The sequence below is a fragment of the Leptonychotes weddellii genome, chromosome 14 (genome assembly GCF_054177405.1).
Source record: "Leptonychotes weddellii isolate Sample4059 chromosome 14, ASM5417740v2, whole genome shotgun sequence".
Lineage (NCBI taxonomy): Eukaryota > Metazoa > Chordata > Mammalia > Carnivora > Phocidae > Leptonychotes > Leptonychotes weddellii.
The window spans coordinates 75548590-75569888 of NC_138382.1; the positions used below are offsets into that span (position 1 = coordinate 75548590).

At 54.2% G+C, this 21299-nt stretch overlaps 1 protein-coding gene across 2 annotated transcripts in view; it reads left to right on the plus strand.

The window, feature by feature from the left end:
- The window catches only part of FUBP3 (far upstream element binding protein 3), a 51207-nt gene extending 31244 nt beyond the window's left edge, over positions 1-19963 (plus strand). The window contains exons 8-19 of one of the 2 annotated variants that reach the window (XM_081803765.1): positions 910-1008; positions 3639-3743; positions 5048-5150; positions 5789-5889; positions 8101-8242; positions 11928-12088; positions 12874-12947; positions 13239-13319; positions 13520-13596; positions 16172-16243; positions 17538-17665; positions 18615-19963. In XM_081803765.1, the coding sequence (XP_081659891.1) occupies positions 910-1008; positions 3639-3743; positions 5048-5150; positions 5789-5889; positions 8101-8242; positions 11928-12088; positions 12874-12947; positions 13239-13319; positions 13520-13596; positions 16172-16243; positions 17538-17665; positions 18615-18623 (1152 nt within the window). In that variant the 3' untranslated portion in view covers positions 18624-19963. The remainder of the gene's footprint in view (positions 1-909; positions 1009-3638; positions 3744-5047; positions 5151-5788; positions 5890-8100; positions 8243-11927; positions 12089-12873; positions 12948-13238; positions 13320-13519; positions 13597-16171; positions 16244-17537; positions 17666-18614) is intronic. The other variant, XM_081803766.1, reaches the window with a different exon arrangement.
- Positions 19964-21299: the final 1336 nt, after the last annotated feature.

Genomic DNA, 21299 nt, shown 5'->3' on the forward strand with positions numbered 1-21299 from the left:
CACGGGGAGCTAGACGTGTTTCAGAATTGAACACCCCTGGCAAGTTCCGGGGCGCACCCCGTAATCAGATGCCTGTTGGCCTAGTCAAATGCAATGACAGTCACACTCAGTGAGAGTCGGGCTATAGACACACTCCCGAGAGTTCACGTTAGTTTTGCTGCCAAATGAGTTATGCTCAAACTTTTTTTTTTTTAAAGATTTTATTTATTTATTTGACAGAGAGAGACACAGCGAGAGAGGGAACACAAGCAGGGGGAGTGGGAGAGGGAGAAGCAGGCTCCCCACAGAGCAGGGAGCCCGATGCGGGACTCGATCCCAGGACCCCGGGACCATGACCTGAGCCGAAGGCAGTCGCTTAACCAACTGAGCCACCCAGGCGCCCTATGCTCAAACTTTTATCTCCACACAACTGAGCTTTTGAAGTTGCAGGTCAGGGGTGCGTGCTCACGGCCCAGCCCTCGGCCTGGTGGGCACTGTGGTGTGGGCTCTAGGGTCCTGGAAGCCAGAATCCACCTTTTGCTGCCTCCCCGCCCCACCTCAGCTCTGGGACCTTGGGCAGCTTGCTCTCAGGGCCCGCCCCATCAGTGAAATAGGGCAACGGGAACCCTTCCGTCTCAGAGCTGTGCACGGGCCCTAACTAGATGACGTTAGTGCCTGGCCGCTCCGAAAAAGAGTTCATCAGGTTGAGATAGTCTGGGGACCAGGAAAGGAGGAGGGTTTTGGGAAACGGTTTTCCATATTGCACTTGGCAGCTGTCTACCATGGCCTGCGTGCTGGCATCCTCAGAGGGCAGCACCTCGTGGTCGGTGGGACGTGCCTGATGGTAGACAGGGCCCAGCCCTGTGCTTGCAGTACGTGCACGTTCTTCTTCACGGCAATGAGGCCTGTCCTGGTGTGCTACCCCCACAGGAGCGGACAGGTGTGAAAATGGTCATGATCCAGGATGGCCCGTTGCCTACGGGAGCAGATAAGCCTCTCCGCATCACAGGAGACCCGTTCAAAGTACAGGTAGGGGAGAAACCACGGATCGGGTGGGTCCTGGGCATGGGGGTAGCACTCGGGAGGAATGTGTGGAGCTTGCGTGTCACTCAAGAAGTTGTAAAACTGGATGTTCCTTTAAGGTGACCTGTTGTCCCAAACCAAGTCTGATGATGGAAGGGCTGCAGGGCTGTCTTGCTTCCACCAGAGCCACGAGCCACAGGTGGCCATTTAGATTAATTCAGAGTAAATGAGGACGGATTTCCTCGTTTACACCGGCCATATTTTGAGAGCCTAAGAGCCACATGAGGATGGCGGCGATGGTCATGGACACTGCATGTACGCAATATTCCCACAAATGAAGACGGTTTTGTTGCACTGATCAGATGCAGTCTCCCATCTGTTGGCCCGCGGGCACCTCAGGTGCAGGCTCTGTTTGGCTCTTACTTGCTTGTTCTCTCTTGGCCCGTATTTGCAAGACCTCCAGCTCAGGTGGGAGGTGAGCGGCCCACAGGCATATGTGTGCCCTTGGAGCAAGCGGCCTGTGCCCTGAGCTCCCAGCCACAGAGGACAGCCCATTTCGGAAAGCAGTAGGGGGCTTAGTCTTAGACCATCTGGGGCAGATCCACCCTCCGACTCCCGCTGTCAGCAGGAACGTGAGTGGGCTGGCTGTGGGAATGTGTCTGTTCCTGTGAACTCCGAATGTTCTTTCCCTGCCCGCTGCAGCGTGCTGCGCCTTTGCTGCTTTTAGAGGAGCGCCGGGGTGACGCACCTTGGTGAGCTGGTCTGTCAGCAGCAGCTGTTTCTCCGCGGGAGTTCTGGGGCTTTGAGCCAGCAGAGGCTACCAGTCTCTGGCAAAATATTTCCCCCTATTCTTCCCCTCCCGTGATACTTTATTGACATATGGATGTGTTTTTACTGTAATCGACACATGATAATGTGTCCGTTTCAGGGGCACAACATAGTGACTCAACACATTGGGAAATTCTGTCCATTACGAAGTGGCTCACCATGTGCTTACCCTCCGTCACTGTGCAGAGATACTAAAGTATTAGTGACCGTATCCCCGTGCTGTACTTCTCAACTCTGTGACTTATTTCTTGTGTAAATGCAAGTTTGTACCTCTTAATCCCCTTCACCTATTTATTTCCCCCAGTGCTTAATGCTGTTGCTTGGCTTAACTCAAGTTGGTGTCACTGGTAGTTTTTCTGGTCCAAGTACATATTACATATGTAAAATCCTGGTTTTAAAACAGGATTGAGGGCCAGTGATGAAAACAGCCTCTTTCCTTGGGCTCCAGTCAGTGGTGTGGCCTTTCACTCCCCTCAAGCAGGCCAGGGTCCCCCAGGTGCCTTGCCCCCCAGAGCTTCTAACTTCCCTAAACGTGTCCAGGTGGGCTCCCTGCTTGCCGTCGCTGGTGGAACCTTTGGTTCTTTTATGAAAAGAACACTGGAGCAAAGAGCTTATTTCCTTGACGTTCCCTGAATTTGCAGGAAAATCATGACAACCAAAGGTTTTTAGTTTTGTTTTTTTTTTTTAATTTTAAAACTGTGTATTCCACATTTTTTATTTGGGAGAAGCTGTTTGCTGTGTTTAGGGTAAGTTGTTGGTCATTTGTTTTTTTCTCCCCAACTTTTTATTATGAAAAACTTCAAACATACAGACAAGTTGAAAAGATAGAACGGTGAACATGTACGTGTGTAGCCTCATCCGGCCTGTCATTTTGCCACGCTAACGTGTGTCTACTTTATTTACTTATTTGTGCTTTACCATACCATTTCTAAGTGAGTAAATGGCAGGCGTCATGACCGTCTGCCCCTAGATCCTGCATACGTCTCCTAAGAATAAGAACTAATTTCTATAACCAGGCCAAAGAAAATGATAGCAAGTCTCCTAACATCGTCTTATAGTCAGTCCCATACTCCAATTTCTCCAAATGTCTGAAGACTTTAATTGCTGTTTTGGGGTTTTTTGGCTTGGTTTGGTTTTTCCAGAACCAGGATGCAGTTTGGGTTCCCATGACCTTGAGCTGTTATGTACGCCTGATGTTTGTGCAGATTCCTATGGGGCTGGGATCGGTGTGGGGACGATGGACTGAATTAAGTGCATTTGGGGGCAGAGGACGCTGAGTGTGCCTCTGAGAGCGTCAGGCCCGGGAGGTAGTCTTGCCAATTGGTAATTGGGGTATTTGATCTCTGGGTGCTGGAAGATATTTTCAGGCCCCCTGGGCTGGCTTTTTCCCTTCACCTCCCCAGAGATCCTCTGCGATGGAATGCCTTGTAATGTCTTTTCCGTGGAATCTGCCCACAGAGCTCTCAGGAAGAAACAGTGTGCCAAAATGCCTCAGGCCATAGTAATCAAGCTCTGACCCAGCACAAATGTGCTGATCCGACTGTGGTTTAAAGGCGGGAGGGCCCTTGTCTGTGTGGATGTCTTGGGCAGTATAAAGAACACATCACCTAAGATTTGATATATGTAACCCTCCCCAGCAGCCTACTCATGTCCTGTATTGTAACCCAGGAAGTGACCTGTCGCACAGCTAAGCGCCTTCTGAGTCTTTAAGCCCGACGTAACAGGGTCTGATCTTGAAATGTCACCTGGTGTCATGTCTTTTCTTGGGATTTTGGTTTCCATAATGCCTTTTCTCTGTGTTTACACAGCAAGCAAGAGAAATGGTATTAGAGATCATCCGAGAGAAAGACCAAGCTGACTTCCGAGGTGTCCGAGGTGACTTTGGTGCCCGCGTGGGAGGAGGCAGCATAGAGGTATGCTTGCCCCGCAGGTCAGTTCCCAGGCAGACGGGCTGCGCTTTCCGATTGTAGGCTGCACTTTGGTTAGCTTGAGGCAGTGAGCGAGCTTTGATCTCATCTTCGAAGCCAGGGTGGCTGTGAGGAAGGACCGAAATAGTCGGCGGTGGGGAGGGGAGCCAGCTGCACACATTTCGGGGAATGGGGCCATCCTCCTGCTTATGAGGTTTTGCCTCAAGGCTTTTCCTGCTGCTCAGGTGAAGACCAGAGGCCAGGTTTTCTAGGTGTTCTGCTTTGTGATCGTATCAGACTTGGAAGCCCAACTTACTGATGAGGTGGAATGGGATGAAAAGCTTTCCTTTACTTTTTTAAAAAATTTTTAATGATTTATTTATGAGAGAGAGCGAGCATGTGCAGGGGCAGGGAGGGGCAGAGGGAGAGAATCTCAAGCAGGCTCCCCGCTGAGTGCAGAGCCCAACGCAGGGCTCGATCTCACAACCCTGAGATCATGACCTGAGCCAAAGCCAAGAGTTGGGCGCCTAACCAGCTGTGCCACCCAGGTGCCCCAGAAAGCTTTCCTTTACAATGAAGTCTTGCAATACGCTGCACCATGGAGAGAGCTTGCGAACATCACGCTTAGTAAAATAAGCCAGATGCAGAGGGACAAATACTGTGGGATTCCACTTCCACGAGGTGCCCAGGATGGGCAAGTTCATCGAGACAGAATGTAGAGCAGAGGTGACCAGGGCTGATGGAAAGAGTCTCTGTTTAGTGGATACAGAATTTTTGGGGGGGGTTGATGAAAAGGTTTTGGAGTGGGGGTGTAGAGACCGGTGATGGTTACACAACAATTGCCACTGAACTATATACTTACAGATGGTTAAAATGATAGATTATGTTCTGTATATTTTATCACAATAAAAGAATGAAGGGGCGATAAAAAAACATTTTCAAGGACCGACCAGCAGTATAATCAGCATACCTGGTATATTTATGCTGATTCCATGGAACTGGGAAGATAAGGTTGCCATTTTTAACCTTTTATGTATAAGGTTTATTATGCTTTCCTTCATTTTTATAACTATTGTGATAAAATCTCAGATGCATTAGATACACTTAATAGGCAGGAATACAATCATCAATCACGGTATTTTTCCTAAGAGGGAAAAATATGCTAGATCATATTTCCAGGAATTCACTGCAATCAAAATCAAGTTGTTTGTTTTTTGGGTTTTGTGTGTGGGGGTTTTTTTTTAATGTATCCTTTAAGAAATAACGGATTTGCGGACGGCTCTGATCAGCTTTTGTTTCCCTGTGCTCAGGTGTCTGTGCCAAGGTTTGCTGTTGGGATTGTAATAGGAAGAAATGGGGAAATGATCAAAAAGATTCAGAATGATGCCGGGGTGAGGATTCAGTTCAAGCCAGGTTGGTTTTGATGACCCTCAAAAATCCTTAGTGCTATGAAGACTTACAAAGCACTTAACAAGACAAGGAATCTGTAATTGGCTCATTGTGTGTTCCCTCCCTCTCTCCTTCTCTTCCTCCCCCTCCTCCCCCATACTATTACCAAATTATCAATCTAGCTTTCTCCTCTGGGCCCTCATAGCATTTCCAGCTTTTAATTTTGTTAAGTAAAGACTTACAAAAAAAAAAAAACTGTTATTTTGACTTCATTATTTAAAGATAAACCATTTTAAAAAAGGACTAACATCTTAGAATAAAGGACAGTTCTTTAAATTTTGTAGATTTACCTTCATGAGCAAAATTGTTTACATTGTCTTAATTTTCCTCATTTCTCTGAAGATGGGAGAACATTGTGATAGGTTCATTTTTGCCAACATTGCCGTAGCTCAACTCTGCTTTCTTTTGCTTATTGTTTTGTGTTTCTGTAACGATAGCTTTTTTAAATGCCTGTAATTGCATGAGAAGCGAGTGTTGACATGGACCATGCAAAAAGATGGAACCATACATGCTTCTCTATGCATTGATTGCAAGTCAGACTGACCTTTGTTTCCAACTGAAGTTGGGCTTTTCCTGACCCCGCCTCTCACATTGTTCTGCAGACGATGGTATTAGTCCAGAGAGAGCTGCACAAGTCATGGGACCCCCAGATCGGTGTCAGCACGCGGCACACATCATCAACGAGCTTATTCTTACAGCCCAGGTGGGTCCAGCGCTCTGGGGTTCCCATGCGTCACCTGCAAAAGCAGAAAGTGCCACACGGGGTCTCGGGGCAGCACCGTAGAGCAGCCACGCCCTCTTGGGTCACACTTCTGGAACACAGCACTCTTGTCAGTTACCCACTTCCGGGTACACGGCCAGTGGCTTTTCTATACCTGCCTGTTTCCTGCCTTCATGTATTTTGTTACTAGCTTCTTGCTCTCCTGCCTTTGTTATCCCAGGGTCTAGGTTTTCTTGACACAGTAAGTTCCTGACTCTATAAACTATTGGGAGAAGTACAGCGCAGGTCACCACGTGTCAAGCCTTCGGGTGCACCTTGCGTGGAACTGTATTAAGTCAACTCCAGGGCGCCTGGGTGGCTCAGTTGGTTCAGCGTCCGACTCTTGATCTCAGCTCAGGTCTTGATCTCAGGGTCACGAGTTCAAGCCCCGCATTGGGCTCCATGCTGGGCATGGAGTCTACTTAAAAAATAAATAAACTCTAATCTTAGCCTCAGAAAACACTTCAGGCTCCTCCAGAGTCTTAGAGCTGTCTTCACGCACTGGATTCCGCACACATCTCTGTCTGGGGATGCGAGCAAGCTTGTGTGAGGCTGTTAGCATCTCCGCCTGCCCCTGCTGTGAAGTGTTCCTGGAACCCCCGTGACTGACGCTAGGTCAGCATGTCTCAGGTGTGCCAAACGGAGGGAAAGTTTAAAAACACGTGGAGCTGAGGAGAAGCACGCGATCGGAAACCGTAGCCCCTGCTCTGCCGTGAGCCGTGTGAGCTGGGATGAGCCTCTGAACCTCCCCGGGGCGAGCCCTCAGCTGCGGGGGGGGGGGGGTTGGGGGGGATGTACCAGGCAAGCCGCCCACACGGTCCCCCAAGTCGCTGAGCGTCGTGTTGAAGTTACAGGATGATGGCCCCCACTGCAGACTTCCCGAATCAGCAGATCCCAGAGAGGGGGCTTGGGCTTCTGCCAGAGTCCAGAGCAATTCTTAGGATGAGACCAGTTCAGAAGAGTCCCTAAGTGAGCCCAGCATCATTTGTAGCAGGAGGAGTCGACAGACCCAGAGCTACGGAGGCGCAGGGCGGCGGGGAGACAGCCTCACCTCCGCGAGTCTGGTGCAGGCCAGGAAGTGGGCTGTGTGTGCGCACACACGCGCGCGTGCAGGCGTTTTAACATAAATCCCTAAAATTGCCTTGTTTACTCATCATTTGTTTCTCCTAAAAGCCAAATGCAGGAAAAAGAGCACTCCAACCACCTCTGCTTTCTGCTGGTTTAGATTCTGGGTAAGAGCTCAGTGTACCCTGAATCAGCATAGGCAGGTTTTGCCAGACATTTGTCCGCTGTCTTGAGCATCGGCTCAGCTTCTGCCTTCCATGGAGGGGCTCTCGGCTTGACCACGTTTGCCCTCAACATATAAAAAAAGAATGTATATGCTGCAGTACCAGAGTGAGTCAGAGGACAAAGACCTCCAACGAGATTGGCTGCCCCTGAATGAAAGGAACCTTCTTCTGTTAGGTGTTGGCCATGGGTTGTGCTCTCTCTGCTGGGGGCCCGGCGTGACGATGTTGGAGGCTGCTCCGGCCCCAAACCACGAGCCCACGCACCTGGTTTTTTCCCTCCTTTTGGGGAGACTGGGACAACCCGGCTTTCTTTAAGAGCCTTTTATCCTTTCTGCTAGTTGGATTGCGAGGTGCCCCGACTACCCTCAGTGTCTGCGGACGGGAGGGTTGGAGGCCTGCTTGCCACTCAGGTACCACTTCGAGATGCCCGCAGCTCTTTCGCATCTGACGCCTGGCTTCTGGTAGGCCCAGCGTGTGTTAGCCACGGGAAAGGGCAGCCTCGGTGTGGAGGAGAAAACCGACCCCCGATACCTGGACGTTAGGGCCCAGTCATTAAGACTCGCTGCAGCAGGGCACTGGGCTTCAGACACAGGAGTTTATACCTGACTGCCTGTTTCAGTTGGGTACAGTGGGGCTGTTTGGGTAACCACACGCGTTCGTCTGCACACGTCCTCTTTGACTGCGCCTGTGATTTGTGTTAATTCTGGCTTTGAAAGAGCACTTCAGAAGCTGAAATGTGGAAAGGTGCTGAGGTTCTAGCGTGTGGCACTGATTATATCCTGTCACTTCACCTCCTCCCTGGGGCTGAAAAGTGGTCCCGGTGGCAGTGGCAGAAATCGTCACTGGAGCTTTGCTTCCTTCCCAGGAGAGAGATGGCTTCGGAGGCCTCGCGGTGGCCAGAGGTCGAGGCCGTGGCCGTGGCGACTGGACTGTGGGAGCCCCTGGTGGCGTCCAGGAGATAACCTACCCAGTGCCGGCAGATAAGTGCGGCCTCGTCATAGGCAAAGGTGAGGAGCCGCTGATGGGGTTTCGTGGTCCCCCTCCTATCTGTCCTACCCGACCGCAGACGGGGCCCCTACGGTACCTCCAGAGCATGAAGTCCAGGGCTGTTGGCTGCGCTTGACTGCAGGTGCCCGGGCTGTGACATCAGCTGCCTCCCGTAGGGACCCGGCTGGGTCGGGGCTTCTCACGGGCACGCGCAGAGTGGGCTGTCGGTTATCCCGTACGAACAGACCAGAAGTGAGACCCACTGCCTGGTGAAGCTGCGCAGGTTGTCCCAAAGGCCCCCTGCCCAGCCTGAGGGGCCTCTGGATCTTTGTCCACCAACCGAGTAGTGATTAATTTGCCTCCTGGGAGCTCAGAGGAACAGTTAAGATAATTCCGCAAGTGAAGGTCGCTCTCTGACAAGTGTGTCACTTTTTGTCCTGACTGGATTTGGGTATTTGGTCCTTACTGACACATGTGAAAACGGTGTTGAAGCTTTGAGCACATTTACCGTGAGTAACGGATACCCTGTGGAGGGAAATAAAAATTGACTGGTTCGTTGTTTGTAGGCTTTGTAGGGAACATTAGGTCAGAGCCCCTTGTTAGCGGCTGATGTGGCCCCTAGCCATCCTTCACTGTGAGCAGGGGAAGGGCAGGCAGCTTTCTGGGCCGCCAGGCAGCCTTCTCTGCAGCGGGCTAGCCTCCCTGTGGGCTCTGGGGGAGCCTCCCCACGGGCAGCACACACGCGTTTGGCTGTGGCCTTTGTATCTGCCTTCATACTTGTCTGACCACATGGGGAGGAAGTCAGTACAGGCTTCCCCCGAGAGTTTCTCCCATTTCTGCCACCAGCAGACCTCTCTGACCTCTGGGAGAGAGCTAACGTTCCTCAGACTGTGATTTGGGAGCGTCTTTGACGGAGAGCTGAGGCTGCCTTAGCGTGCTCTCTCGTGCCGGCCCAGGGGGGCAGTCCCTCCTGCCTCTCTCGGTCACCTTCTGGAGTCTGCATCTGGCCCTGTCGTGGACGGTGTGTGTGTGGTATGCTCCTTTGAAACGTTCTTCTCCTTTGTGTTGTCTTCTAGATGGTCAATCTCTCAAAGATGGTAGGAACAATGTGGGATTGGTGCATTTCCTGGCAGGGCGTACATGCTGATCAGGGTTTAGTGGGTGTTGTCAGCTGCCCAGATGCTGTGGTAAGTCAGATCCGCTATCCAGACCATCAGCTTGGCTACTGTGAGATTCAGACCAGTTGGTGCCTGTAGGTTGAGAAGCAGAGCTAGGTTTCTGTGCCTCTGGAGGACCGTTTTATCAAGGAGGGTTAACTCGATGACCGGGCATCCCCTCTAGCCTGGCGCAGCCTCCCTGTCTTCAGTGCAACCGTTCCTGCTAGTCGGTGAAATCTGGGTGTGGGCAGAACCTCCCCTGTGGTTTATCCTCGACAAAGTCATCCTGAGCGACTCCCACAGGAAAGGGACGACAGCATGGAGCAGTGACTGATCTGTGTGTGACCTGCGGTTCCGACTGCAGCCTCAGAGGCCCAAAGTTTTGTCAGCCGGGGTCTTTCTCCACCACCGCCCCCCTCACCTGCCACACACACACATACACACAGGCTGGACATGAGGGGGTGCACCCTCTTAGGGAAGGCGCGTGAGTGAGGGAGACAGGAGAGGGAGCCACAAGCAGGCAGGCTGCGCTCCCCCCCCTCCCCAGCCCCAGTCCTTGGACAGACGCTGCGCCTTCCCGGGGCCCCTGCTGGATTTCCATGATAAATACAGCAGCAGTGACAGATAGTGCGGCCAGCCCTGCTCTTGTCAGCCGGGCCTTTTAGCAGGTTGATTAATTGCTTTACGATTTCACGTCCAGCCGGGGGGCCACTGGTGGGTCTCTTCTGCCCCCCATCAGGTGGAAGAATGGACAGGCTGCTGAATGAGCCTGTAGACAGCCACCATGTGCCAAGCTGGTGACCTCATTTAGAAGGAAGATGAACTTAAATGAACTCCTTCCGGCCCGCACAGTTTTGTGCTGCCTCTTCACCTGATTAGCATGCTGCCCGGGCCCCGGGGGGCGGGCCTGCGGGGCTGTCGGTCTGAGTGCCCGCCGGAGGAGGGCTTATCCGGGCTGCAGGCCTCTCAGCCTCAGACACGCGTGCCCTTTTGTGCTCTTGCCTCTGGAACCCAGCGGCGCCTGGGGAACACTGGAGGATTCCCTCAGGCACTGGGTGTGCGGTAGGAGGGCTTCCAGTTCCTTCTTCTTGCCGTTCTTTAAGCCCCAGAAGCACTTTGTCCAGGAGCAAAGCTGCTCACTTTCCATGGTGCAAAGAGGATGAATTCACAGTGCAGGAGCAGAGGGTGGTAGTTGTAGGCCTTGGGGGCGGGGGTGGGGCTCACTCCTACCCTGAGGCCGGCCCTGCCGAGCTGCTGAAGGCTTTTCTGAGACTTTCTGCATTGGCCAGTGCTGTGTGCTGGAGGTGGAAAATGCAGGGACGCTTGTCTTAAACTGCCACAGAACTCGAAGAGAATCACGTGCACAACACGGTGGTCTGCTGTACTGTTGTTTTTAATTTGCTTTTAAATTGAAACCCACTCTCCACGAAACTGACACGTGGCCCGAGCTGATTTGAACAAAGCTTTCCCCGAAGGCCGGCAGCCTCCTGGTTTCCTCCCTGTGGCGTCTGCCTTCCGGAAGGCCGGCAGGACCCCGGCTCTGGTCTTGCTTCCTGAGCCCGTAGCATCCCATAGAGGATGAGATAAGACACAACACAGGCTGGGCCTGCTCTTGGGATCCCCTCCTTGTCTGCTTGCTTGATAGGCGCTCCAGCAGCGGGCTGGAAGGATTGCGGACATGTTACCGTGAAATGACAAATGTCATTTGAGGTTCGTTTTGACTCTGGGCAGGGTACAGTGACACAGAGACTGGCCTTTAGTCTTTGCTTTTGATCATTTGGGCTCTCTGGTCGCCCGCACCAGATTTTCCAGACTGTCTTTTTCTGATGTTGCAAAACTCTGTGCTCCCGGGTTTTCCTTATATTCCGCCCCCCCACCCCAGTTGAGCAGAACCGATCTGTAAACTCTGTGAAATTTCAGAAGAATCAAACCATTGTGACCCTGCTGGAGCTTTTGTTACGCAAATCTCATTAAGAGACTGGAACTCTCACAGGTTTTTCAAAGGGTCCCACTAAATTTTCATTACCCCGCTCCACCCAGGCCTCTGTGACCCCCATCCTCTGCTGCCTCGCTGTCTAGACCTGCCCCCCCCCCGCCCCGCACGGAGCAGGCAGGGACTTGAGAAGTGACGGGATAGGCGTGGAAGGCCCGAGTGGGCTCCAGGCATTGTTGGAGGCCGTGGCCCACGGGGCTGAGAATGGACTGTGCTCTCCCGGCGGAGACGGGCTTGCAGTGAGCCTCCAAGAGCCCAGCTCCACCGTGCACACCCGTGGGCTCCAGGCCTCGGCGCAGGGGCCGCGGGGTGTCTGGCCTCAGCCCGGCTCGGAGAGGACCAGCTTCTTCGCTCCCCAGTCTGGTTTTGCAAACGAGAGAGCCCTGGTGTTTGTCAGAACGGTTTCTGAGTAAATCGAAGGTACTTGTCCGCTCTCGGGTGAGGGCTGGGGTGCGGATGACACCCTTTCCTCCTCTTCACAGGAGGGGACTGCCAAGCCTGTGGGTCAGCCGCTGCTGCCACTTACCCTTCTGTCTTGTGTCCGCCTGCCTGCAGGGGGTGAGAACATCAAAAGCATAAATCAGCAGTCAGGAGCGCACGTGGAGCTCCAGCGGAACCCCCCTCCCAACACTGACCCCAACCTGCGAATATTCACCATCAGGGGCATTCCTCAACAGATCGAGGTGGCCAGACATCTCATAGATGAGAAAGTTGGCGTACGTACAAGGTCCTTCCTCTGCCTGGCTTAATGGTAGCTGGGTTTTCTTTTGGATGTCCAAGGTACCTGCTCTTCCCCAGAACCTTGTACTGCCTGTGCCTTTTGGTCCTCATGTCACGTGAGGGCGACCCCTGCCACGTTGCCAAGGGGGGAAGGCCCGGGCCCAGGGATGCCAGGGCCAGGCCCAGGCGCGCTGAAGGAAGCCGTGTGGCAGAACTCCCCGAGGCCCCCGCAGCGCAGCAGCTCAGGCCCAGAGCCGGGTCCCCTGCAGGCTTAGACGAGCAGCTGGGGCGGCAGCCTTCCCCCAGCACCGGCCCCGGACTCCCACGGGCGTGGCCCCTGCGGCCAGCCCTGCAGGCGGCTTTCATTGACTCTGGCTTTAGTTTCAGGCACCTCAAAGCAGATAAAGAAAGGGAGTGTTGATGGAGGACAGATTGGCCACTGCTCACCTCAAAGGGGACGTAGAATGGCAGAAAGAGCCATGGGCCAGCCTAAATTGACGGGAGAGTCAAGCAGGTTGGTCCCCACCCCCAGGGTGACATGCTAGGGCAACCGTGGTGGTGCCCGTATCGGCCGTGTGGTGGTTTCGGTCGCTCGACGGGGCAGACGCCATTTCTGCAAGGCGAGGCCACTGTGGGGAAGCAAGGCTAGCGAGCATCGTAGGGTATCTTACGTCACCTGAGTCTGTCTCCCCGAAAGCTGTAGTCGGCCTTGGGGTGGGCCTGGGCAGCGGGCAGAGCCGCAGGCGACGGGAAGTGAGAGCCCCCTCTGTGCCCATGACAGGGGACCGGTCTCGGAGCACCCGGAGCCTTCGGACAGAGCCCCTTCAGCCAGCCACCTGCCGCCCCTCATCAAAAGTGAGTCTCTCGCGTCGGTCTCGGCGGGAAGACTTCACTCCATCTCAAGAAGTCCTCTTTCCAGCTTCTTCTAGGGAATGCCAGCCAAAAGCCTGGATGTGGGCAGGGTTCATCCCTCTGCCTCTCTCGGCTGGCCCCTCTAGCCTGTTCATAGCCCACCGGCCAGTCCTGGGGGCGAGGGCCTTCCCAGAGGGCGGAGGGCCTTGAGGTGGGCGCGGGCGTCCCCGAGCGGCCCTCCCCACCCAGCGGTCCTCGGCCCTTTGTGTTCATCTGTTCTTCACTTTTTTTTAGCACATTTCCTCCAAGGAGCTCAGGCTGCTTCCCGAGCCTTGCTGCTAAAGTGAACGGAAACCCCCACAGCACCCCTGTGAGGTAGGCGACTTCTCACTCCATCCGTGCGGTTCTCTCGGGACGGGACGGGCAGGACCGGGGCCGCCACGTGGCCACTGCCAGTGGGGAGCGGGGGGAGCAGTGAAGAGCCAGACCACGGATGGCATGGCGGGAGGTGGACCCAGTTGAGGAGGCGGGGATGTGGCCTGCTCCGGAACGAGTGACTCTTTTGTCCTCCATAGCGGTCCTCCGGCCTTTCTGACCCAGGGATGGGGCAGCACCTACCAGACGTGGCAGCAGCCCACACAGCAGGTCCCAAGTAAGTGACCCGGGAGGAGGGGGGACTGCGCGTGCCCCACGGGAGGGCCGAGGGGGCTGGTGTGTCTGAAATGCTTTAGTTGCATCTCTTGACCAATAGGCCCAACATGTCCCTCCCCAGAGATGCCGGGAGCCCCCCGGGGTAGGGAGAAGCCCCCTGTGGGCCTCCAGCTGAGCAAGGGTGGCGGCTGGCTCTCTCCTGGCCCACCTCTCAGACCTTTCTTTCCCGTCTCCTTTGTTCTTCTCAGAGCTAGGGGCTCTTGTCAGCTTTGTTCCCACAGATGGGTTGGACCTGGCCCAGCCCACAGCTCCTCCCCTCACTTCGCTCCCAAACAGCGCCCCCTCCCCGGCTCTGGCCTCCTGGTGACCGTCTCCTCCTCTTCTCTCCAGCACTCCCTTAGAAAGGATGTCCTTTCTGTCTCCTGAACTTTTCAGAAAGCACACAGCTGGAGAATTAGCTGTGCTGAGTGACGCCTCGGCAAGACAGCTGATAGTTAGAGAAGGTCCCTGTTGGCATCCAGCCCACGTGGCCTGCCCTCCGGCCCCCACACGAGCTTCAGGAGTCCCTCTGCAGTTTGATCACTGGTAGAGCCCATCTTGCACAGCCTTCAGAACCCAAACCAAAACAAAACCGAAACCTTACCTTCAGTTTTTCTGTCCCCCTGAGGCGGCAGCCTGTCTGTGTTCGGAGGGCGTCCTTCGGCGCGTCTGCCCATGAGCCTCGCGGCGCCACACTGCTTTGTGGCAGCTTCGCTCACGAGGGACTGAGGCCGCCTTCTGGGCTCCTGCTGCCCCCCCCTCCTTGGGCAGAGTGGGGGGGGCAGGGGGGAGGTCCTGCTCAAGGTCACAGCTGGACAAGCAGTGCCCTGTGGGGTCTGGAGTCCAGAGGCCGATGCCGTGTGTGCCTCACGCACCTTCCCCTCCTCTGGCCTCCAGTTTTGTGGTCTAAGAAATGAAAGGTTTAGGTTTGATTTCCAGAGTAACCCATGAGCTCTGAAATTGTATAGTTGCCTTCTTTTTCCTTTATTCCCCCCAATATTTGTTTCAATGAAATGTCTCAAACGTGCAGAATATTAGGAAGAATTTTGCCATGAACACCTGCACCCCACCTGGAGTCCGCCAGGCCAGTCTCACCACACTCACTTGCTCCCAGAGCCCGTCACGTTTCCTTCTGTTCTGATCGGAAAGGGCCCTTGGGACAAGAGGCAGCCCAGGCTGAGTTCACATTTGCCCCATTGTGCGGGACAGAGACTGTGTGAGAAAGCCCTAAACTGGGAGGAAGTAGGTAGGGGACATGTCCTCCTTCCTCAGGGGAAGTGACCCTGGGGCCACGGTTCCACAGAGGCCCAGGCCCGCTGCCCGCCGCAGGCAAAGGCCTATGGGGCGAGTGAGAGAAAACACAGTCAGTGCCTGGGTTCTTGCCGCTGTTCCCATCCTTGTCTTGTGGTGTTGAGCTGTGTTTGTCTGTAGGGGGCGGTGAGAACTGGTTTCTGTCAGTGAAATCTTGTTTGGAAGAAATGTCCTGTTTGCCCACACCCTCCACAACCGCCTCGTTCTGTTCCCTGCATCGTCCGGAGTCCCTTCCTGTCCTACTGGGAGGATGAGGACGGGGGGGTCTTTTCCCTGTGGGGCCCCCCACCTCACTTCCTTTCCCAGCCCCACACGCAGACGCCCGTCACCCCACGCCCCTCCTCAGACTGCAGTAAATTAACTAGCGAGGGAGACACTCTGCCGTGACCGTGGTCACCAGCGCGTCCTGCCCGCCTGCCTCCCACTGCGGTTCTAACAGAAGACAGGGCGCTGAAGGGGGTCCTAGCAGGTGGGCACGCAAGCCAGTCCTGACCTCAGCAGAGGAAAAGGTCCCGTCTTGTCGCTCTGGTCGGGGCTTCTGACCCCTTCATGCCCGGGGCAGGCCGCTGCCGCTCCGCTCCCCAGCTCTTTGCTGCCGGCGCCACACAGAGCAGGCACCCCAGCTTGGGCATGGGGAACAAGCCTGCGCACCTCCTGTCCCCGTCTGCTCCTCCCCCAGAAAGGCATGAGGCTAAATTGGGACCAGGTGCGGGTTGTGGCGCTCGGCCCCTCGGCGGTGTGTACCTCGTATTTCTGTCATCACCAGCGGTCTCCGGGCCGTTTTCCCACGTGCCTTTCCTGCACTTGTGCTTGTGTCCAGAGCGGAAGCCATCAGTCCGTGCACAGAAGGGCCCGGTGACAAGTGTGGTCAGCACCACTTGGATTCTTTGTCCCGTTTGAAGGCCGATTCAGGGAGCCTCTGACGCAGTCACTCTGGCTCCGGGGCTCCCCGAGCTCTAATCTCCACCTGAAGGGTCGAGGCCGTCTGACCCGTTGCTCCTGGGGGGCAGCCGTCCTGCCCAGTCCCCTCCTCACAGGGATCTTAGTCACACCCCATCGGCCTGGGTGGAGGCCCTGTGGGGCGTCCTTGTGTTTCCCCACAGCCAGCCTGCCGCTGCCTGCCTGGGGCTGCAGGGCCTGGAGCGGGCTGTGGCGTGGGCGAGTGAGTGCAGAGCAGGGCCCGGAGCCGGCGCGGGGGCCTGACTGCTTTCGTGTTCTCCGCACAGGCCAGCAGAGCCAGCCGCCGAGCAGCCAGCCCGACTACAGCAAGGCCTGGGAAGACTATTACAAAAAACAGAGTGAGTGAGCAGCCTTCTGAACAAGCAGGTCCCTAGGCCCAGCGCCCCCATGCCTGTCGACCTCGTCGTCAGTGGTTCCCTGTCACCTTTGTTCTCTTCAGCACTTTCCCTATGTGACTCGGTCTCAGTCCCTGCCTTTGTCTTCCTGTGTCCCCTGTGTGTCCGTCAGAGGAGACGTGTGGAGTCGTCTGCTGCCCCCCTTCTGGACGCCAAAGGGCCTGAGGACAGCTCAGGGCCAGCTGTCCCGGAACCGCTGGGCCAGGACTCGGACCATCAGGCGTCCTGTTCCCTGGCTGTCGTCCAGCGCCTGGCTCCTTTTGGTCCCATCTCAGGGCAGGGAAGAGGAGGAGGACTGAACTCCGGGAAGGGAGCCTAAAGTTGTAGTGGGTGCCAGGGTGCTGGTTTCTCGAGTAGGTTCGTTCTCTTCGCTGTGCCAGAAACTAAAGCTGTCTTTTTAACAAGAGAAGAAAAAGATCTAGTAACAGCAACCAAAAGAGCCCCCAAGTGAATCCTTTAAAAGTAGTCCTAAATCCGCTGTACGTGTTCTGGAGTGTGGTTGGAGGTCTCGCTCCCACGACTTGACTGTGGAGGATGTTACCTGCTGGTTGGCAAAAATCAGGCCATGGACTGTCAAAGAAGTGGTTGTCCTGGTGTTTGGAATCATCACCGGGTTGATGGCCGGGGGACCTTCGGTGGGGGTCAGGCAGGTCATCGTCACCTAGAGCCCCTGCTAAGAGGCCTGATGCCCAGTCTTCCCCAGACCTCCCAAATCCAGACTCGTGGGACATGCGTGGACCTGTATTTCCAGCCCTCCTGGGATTGGACACTCTGCACAGGGGCACCCCACGCCCAAGCCGGGGACCCGCACTCCTTTCGCTCTTCCTCCCTCCCTCCTCGTCTCCCCCCGCCCCGCCATCTGTCTGTCTGTGTCTGTTTTTCTGTGTGTGTGTGTGTGTGTCTCTCTGTCTCTCTGTCTCTGGCAGCCGATGGGGCAGGTGGACAGAGGCAGAGATGGTGACAGACGTGAGACCTGTAGGGGCGGGGCGGGGACGGGCAGCAAGCAGCTCAGAGCACTTCCTGCCGCAGGCCCCTGGACAGCGGGCCCCCGCAGGGCGTCCCCGTCCCGTGGCTCCCCCAGCGCCAGCCTGGCCAGCGTCCAGAGGGAGACAGCGTCGGCCCTTGTTCCAGCTGCCCCGGTCTTTGGGAAGGGACCCCTCCAAGCTGACCACGTCCTTTACGTCCCCCAGGGTTGTCCCTGGCCCCGCTAACCCCTGTGCTTTCCCTCGTCACTCAGGTCACGCTGCCAGCGCCGCTCCTCAGGCCAGCTCCCCGCCGGACTACACAATGGCCTGGGCGGAATATTACAGACAGCAGGTCGCTTTCTACGGGCAGACGTTAGGGCAAGCGCAGGCCCACAGCCAGGTGTGTAGTCGAGCAGCAGCGCCGCGGGCACTTCCCAGACCAGCGCGAAGCCCCTTTCTCCCGAGTCTGTGCGCATGCGCGCCTGGCCCCGCTCCTTCCCCGGAGAGAACAGGGTGGGGGGAGGCGCGAGGAATTGGTGGCACAGTAAGGAAGTGCCTGATCCTCCCTCACGGCCGGGCCCTGAGACTGCAGTGCCAGGTGGCACTCAGCTTCTCAGGCCTCAGTTTCCCCAGCTGTCAGTGCGAGTGCCGAGCTTTAGGAGTCGGGGCGGGCTCGGCACTACAGTAGGGACCATGGGAATCACACCCACTGCTGTTCCTAAAGAGGGTGGTGTGGCCAGACTGTACCCCGGCCCCCAGGCAGCGGTGAGGGGTGGCAGGAGGAGGACAAGCGCACACCCTCTGAAGGCCGGGCAGGGCAGAGGGCCAGATCGTCGTCCTGCACGGAAACCTGGAGCGCTCGGTCCAGTCGGAAGCCAAAAACAGAGTTCTTATTAACATAGGGAAGGTGGCCAGAGGCCGCCCCAGGGCATTTTTTAGGTGCGCTTTTCAGGGGACCTGATGGCGGCCAGGTCCCCCCAGACAGCGTGCCAGCTACCACAGGCCCCGGACGCAAAGCTCGTTGGTCATCTCACTGCCAAAATGGTCCCTCTGTGCCTGGGCCCAGTGGAGACAGGTGTCAGGGCTGGTGGGTGGCCGAGGGGAAGCATGAGCTCCCCTGCCCCGCCCCCAGCACCCCTGCTCGAAGGGCCGGCCAGGACCTCCTGTGCGGGAGAGGGTTTGTCTGCACCGGATCCCGGGACGCAGGGACACGGGCCGTGTATCCGTGCCCGTTGAGGAGCCAGAAGGGAGAGGGTAACCTGTCCCCTCCGATCCTCCGGAGCCCCAGACCGAGACGAGGACGCGAGAGCTGGCCTCACATACTAACTGCTGTCCCCTTCCTTCCGCAGGAGCAGTAGGACAACGACCTGCAGCTCTTTCCTCCCCGAAATCATTGTGAGCAAAAACCTATTTGTAACAGAGGTTTTTAGATTTGCAAACCTTTTGATGAAGAACCTTTGTTTTGTTCTGTGAAACACTATATTTAGATTAACAGGATTTTTCTAAAAATCGGGAAAATTAGTTACTAAAAATTGCTGATAATTTGTTTCATTATTTTTGTTTGTTATTTCAAATGTGTAAGCTCTGGGATTCTCCCTGGAGCGAGACCTGCAAAATTCAGGCGCCAGCGCGTGCCTCAGAGCAGTGACATTTCAACACGGTGTGTTTGTTTTGTTTTGTTCCGTTTTGTTGCGTGTCTTTTTATTTACAGTTTTTTCTGTTGCAACAGAAAGTGGCTTGGAAGTCTTAGGTGGTATGTAACAAATTCTTTTAAAAATTTTTAAACAGTATTTAAATATTCTTAAATGTGTAAATTCATTAAATGTTTTACTTCTAATTTCATGTTATCTTGGCTGTCTGGTTATATTGCATTTTTTAAAAAACTGAACTATTATGTATTGTAATTAATTATGTGAATTCTGAATTGAGACAGATAATTGTATTGCTGTCCAACAGGGGTTGGGAGGGGGCATTTTATAGGGTTTGTATAATTTCTAGAGTGCTAAAGGGGTAATATAAAAACGTGTCCGTGTGTTTAGCATACATTTTTTAGTGTCTCCATTACCAGTTGCAATTGTGTATCTAAGACCTCCAAGCTTGTTTTAAAAACAAAACAAAAAACCTTTCTCTCTTCTCTCAGAAATATAAATACTGTTATTTTTAATATTAAAAAGAAATTCGATATAACTTTTAACAAACACTGTGGAACGTTAAACCGCGTGAAAATGGAGTAACTGTTGTTTAATTCCAAGATGTTTCTTCCTTTTTTCTTTTAAATATTTTCTTAATATTTGTCAAATTAACTAGGTGAATAAATAAATCTAGTATTAACCACCATATGAATTAAATAATTTTGATTTAATAAAAGGGATAATATGATTTCCAGTGTTTACTGTAGTGCGTCTTGTACAGATAACATGTATTTTTAAAGGAAAGAAAAACGGAGTCGAAGCTATTTTTTCTTGCATTTTTAATTGACCCGAGGGACATTCCGTTTGAAATGTACCGAAGTTACAGTTTCTGGGTTTTTCTCCTTATTTTCCTTATAATGCTTGAAATGTCTAACTATTAAAAAAAGGCAATTGGAAAATGTTATGCATGTTGTTTTAAAAAAAAAAAGTGTTCTTTTTATTTGACTGACAATTCATTTTACACTCTATATAATAAAATTTCCACAAGCCGTCTTGTGGGCCAAGTATTTTTAGTCTGTTTGCTTTCCTTTCTGCCGTCCCTCCCTCTGCCCCCTGCCCCCAGAATAAAATCGAGCGAAGACTCTTGCCGTTCGCAGCCTTGCACTACACCAGCCCGACTTGGTGCACGACCTAGATTTCTAGCTACTTCGTTAAGCTAATTTTATTTTAATGGCTTCGTATAATTTGACAGTCTGACTCGAGAGCCTTGATTACCATCAGCCCCTCTTACCTGTCACATCTAAGTAGCTCTTGACGTGGGTGTGACACCAAGAAGTCAATAACGAGTTTTCCTAGCGCGCAGAGGCGCTGTCAGGGGAAGGAGAGCTGGAAGATTCATTTACGGGAGGTGGTGACCAGCTCTGCGGCAGCCGGATCAGCACGCTTCCCCTAACTGAGTCAGCACGCCCCTCCCTCCGCCCGCTTCCCCACTCCCTCTCCCTGGCACGCGGTCGCCCCAGAAGGTAGGGCCGGTCTTGGCGCCCTGGGCTGCTGCAGCGTCCTTCCACAGTCTTCTTCTCTGGCTGCGGCTGCCTGGGCCGCTCCCTCCTCGTCCCCAGGCCCCAGCATTCAGCCTGCAGCCGCGTGGTGTGCGGCGGGCTGGGCAGCATTTACTCTCGGCCCCCGGCCCGCTGTGGGGCACCGGGTTGCTGGGAGGGCTGGAAAGCGCCAGCAAATGTGCTCATTTGCTTTTGGTGTTTCCATTAAGGGAACAAAAGGAGTGTCCTCCTTACCCAGAGGTTTAAATCAGAGGGTCCTGCGGATTCAGGACACAGCGGGGCAGTGTAGGCCCTCCACTAGAGGATATCAAAGAAGAGAGGAAGAGCCTTCGACTCCTCTTTTTCCCTCCTTCCTTTCTGGTCCATTGAAGCAACTGGCTCTGAACACAGCTCCCGACTTTCATATTTGAAACAGCCCTGCCTTTGCTGCTAGCTTTACGTGTGAGTCATCTCCTCATTGAGACGCCCGGTGCTGTGAGGATCCTGCGTAGAGCCCTCCTTATGGCTCACGTGTGTGTGTGTGCGCTTGTGTGTGTGTGTGTTTCCAGTTCAGGTCCCATTTCTTTTCTCTACCCCAAGCTCTAAGAGGAGGGGAAAAAAGCATCTGTGGCTCCTTGAGGCCGAAAAGGGGTGTGGAGAGCAGCCCATCTGCAGCCATTCTGAGGCCTGTTGAGAGCCGGAAGACAAAAGGGGGCTGTGGCATCTTTAACTACACCTCTAGAGAATCGAGTTTGACGTTGAGAAATTGAATAGTAAAAGCCACTTGGAAAGGAGGGGCGAGCAGGAGGGCATAAACGCTGATGATGGTAATGGGAGTTGGGGAGAGGGCATTACAGAGAAGACT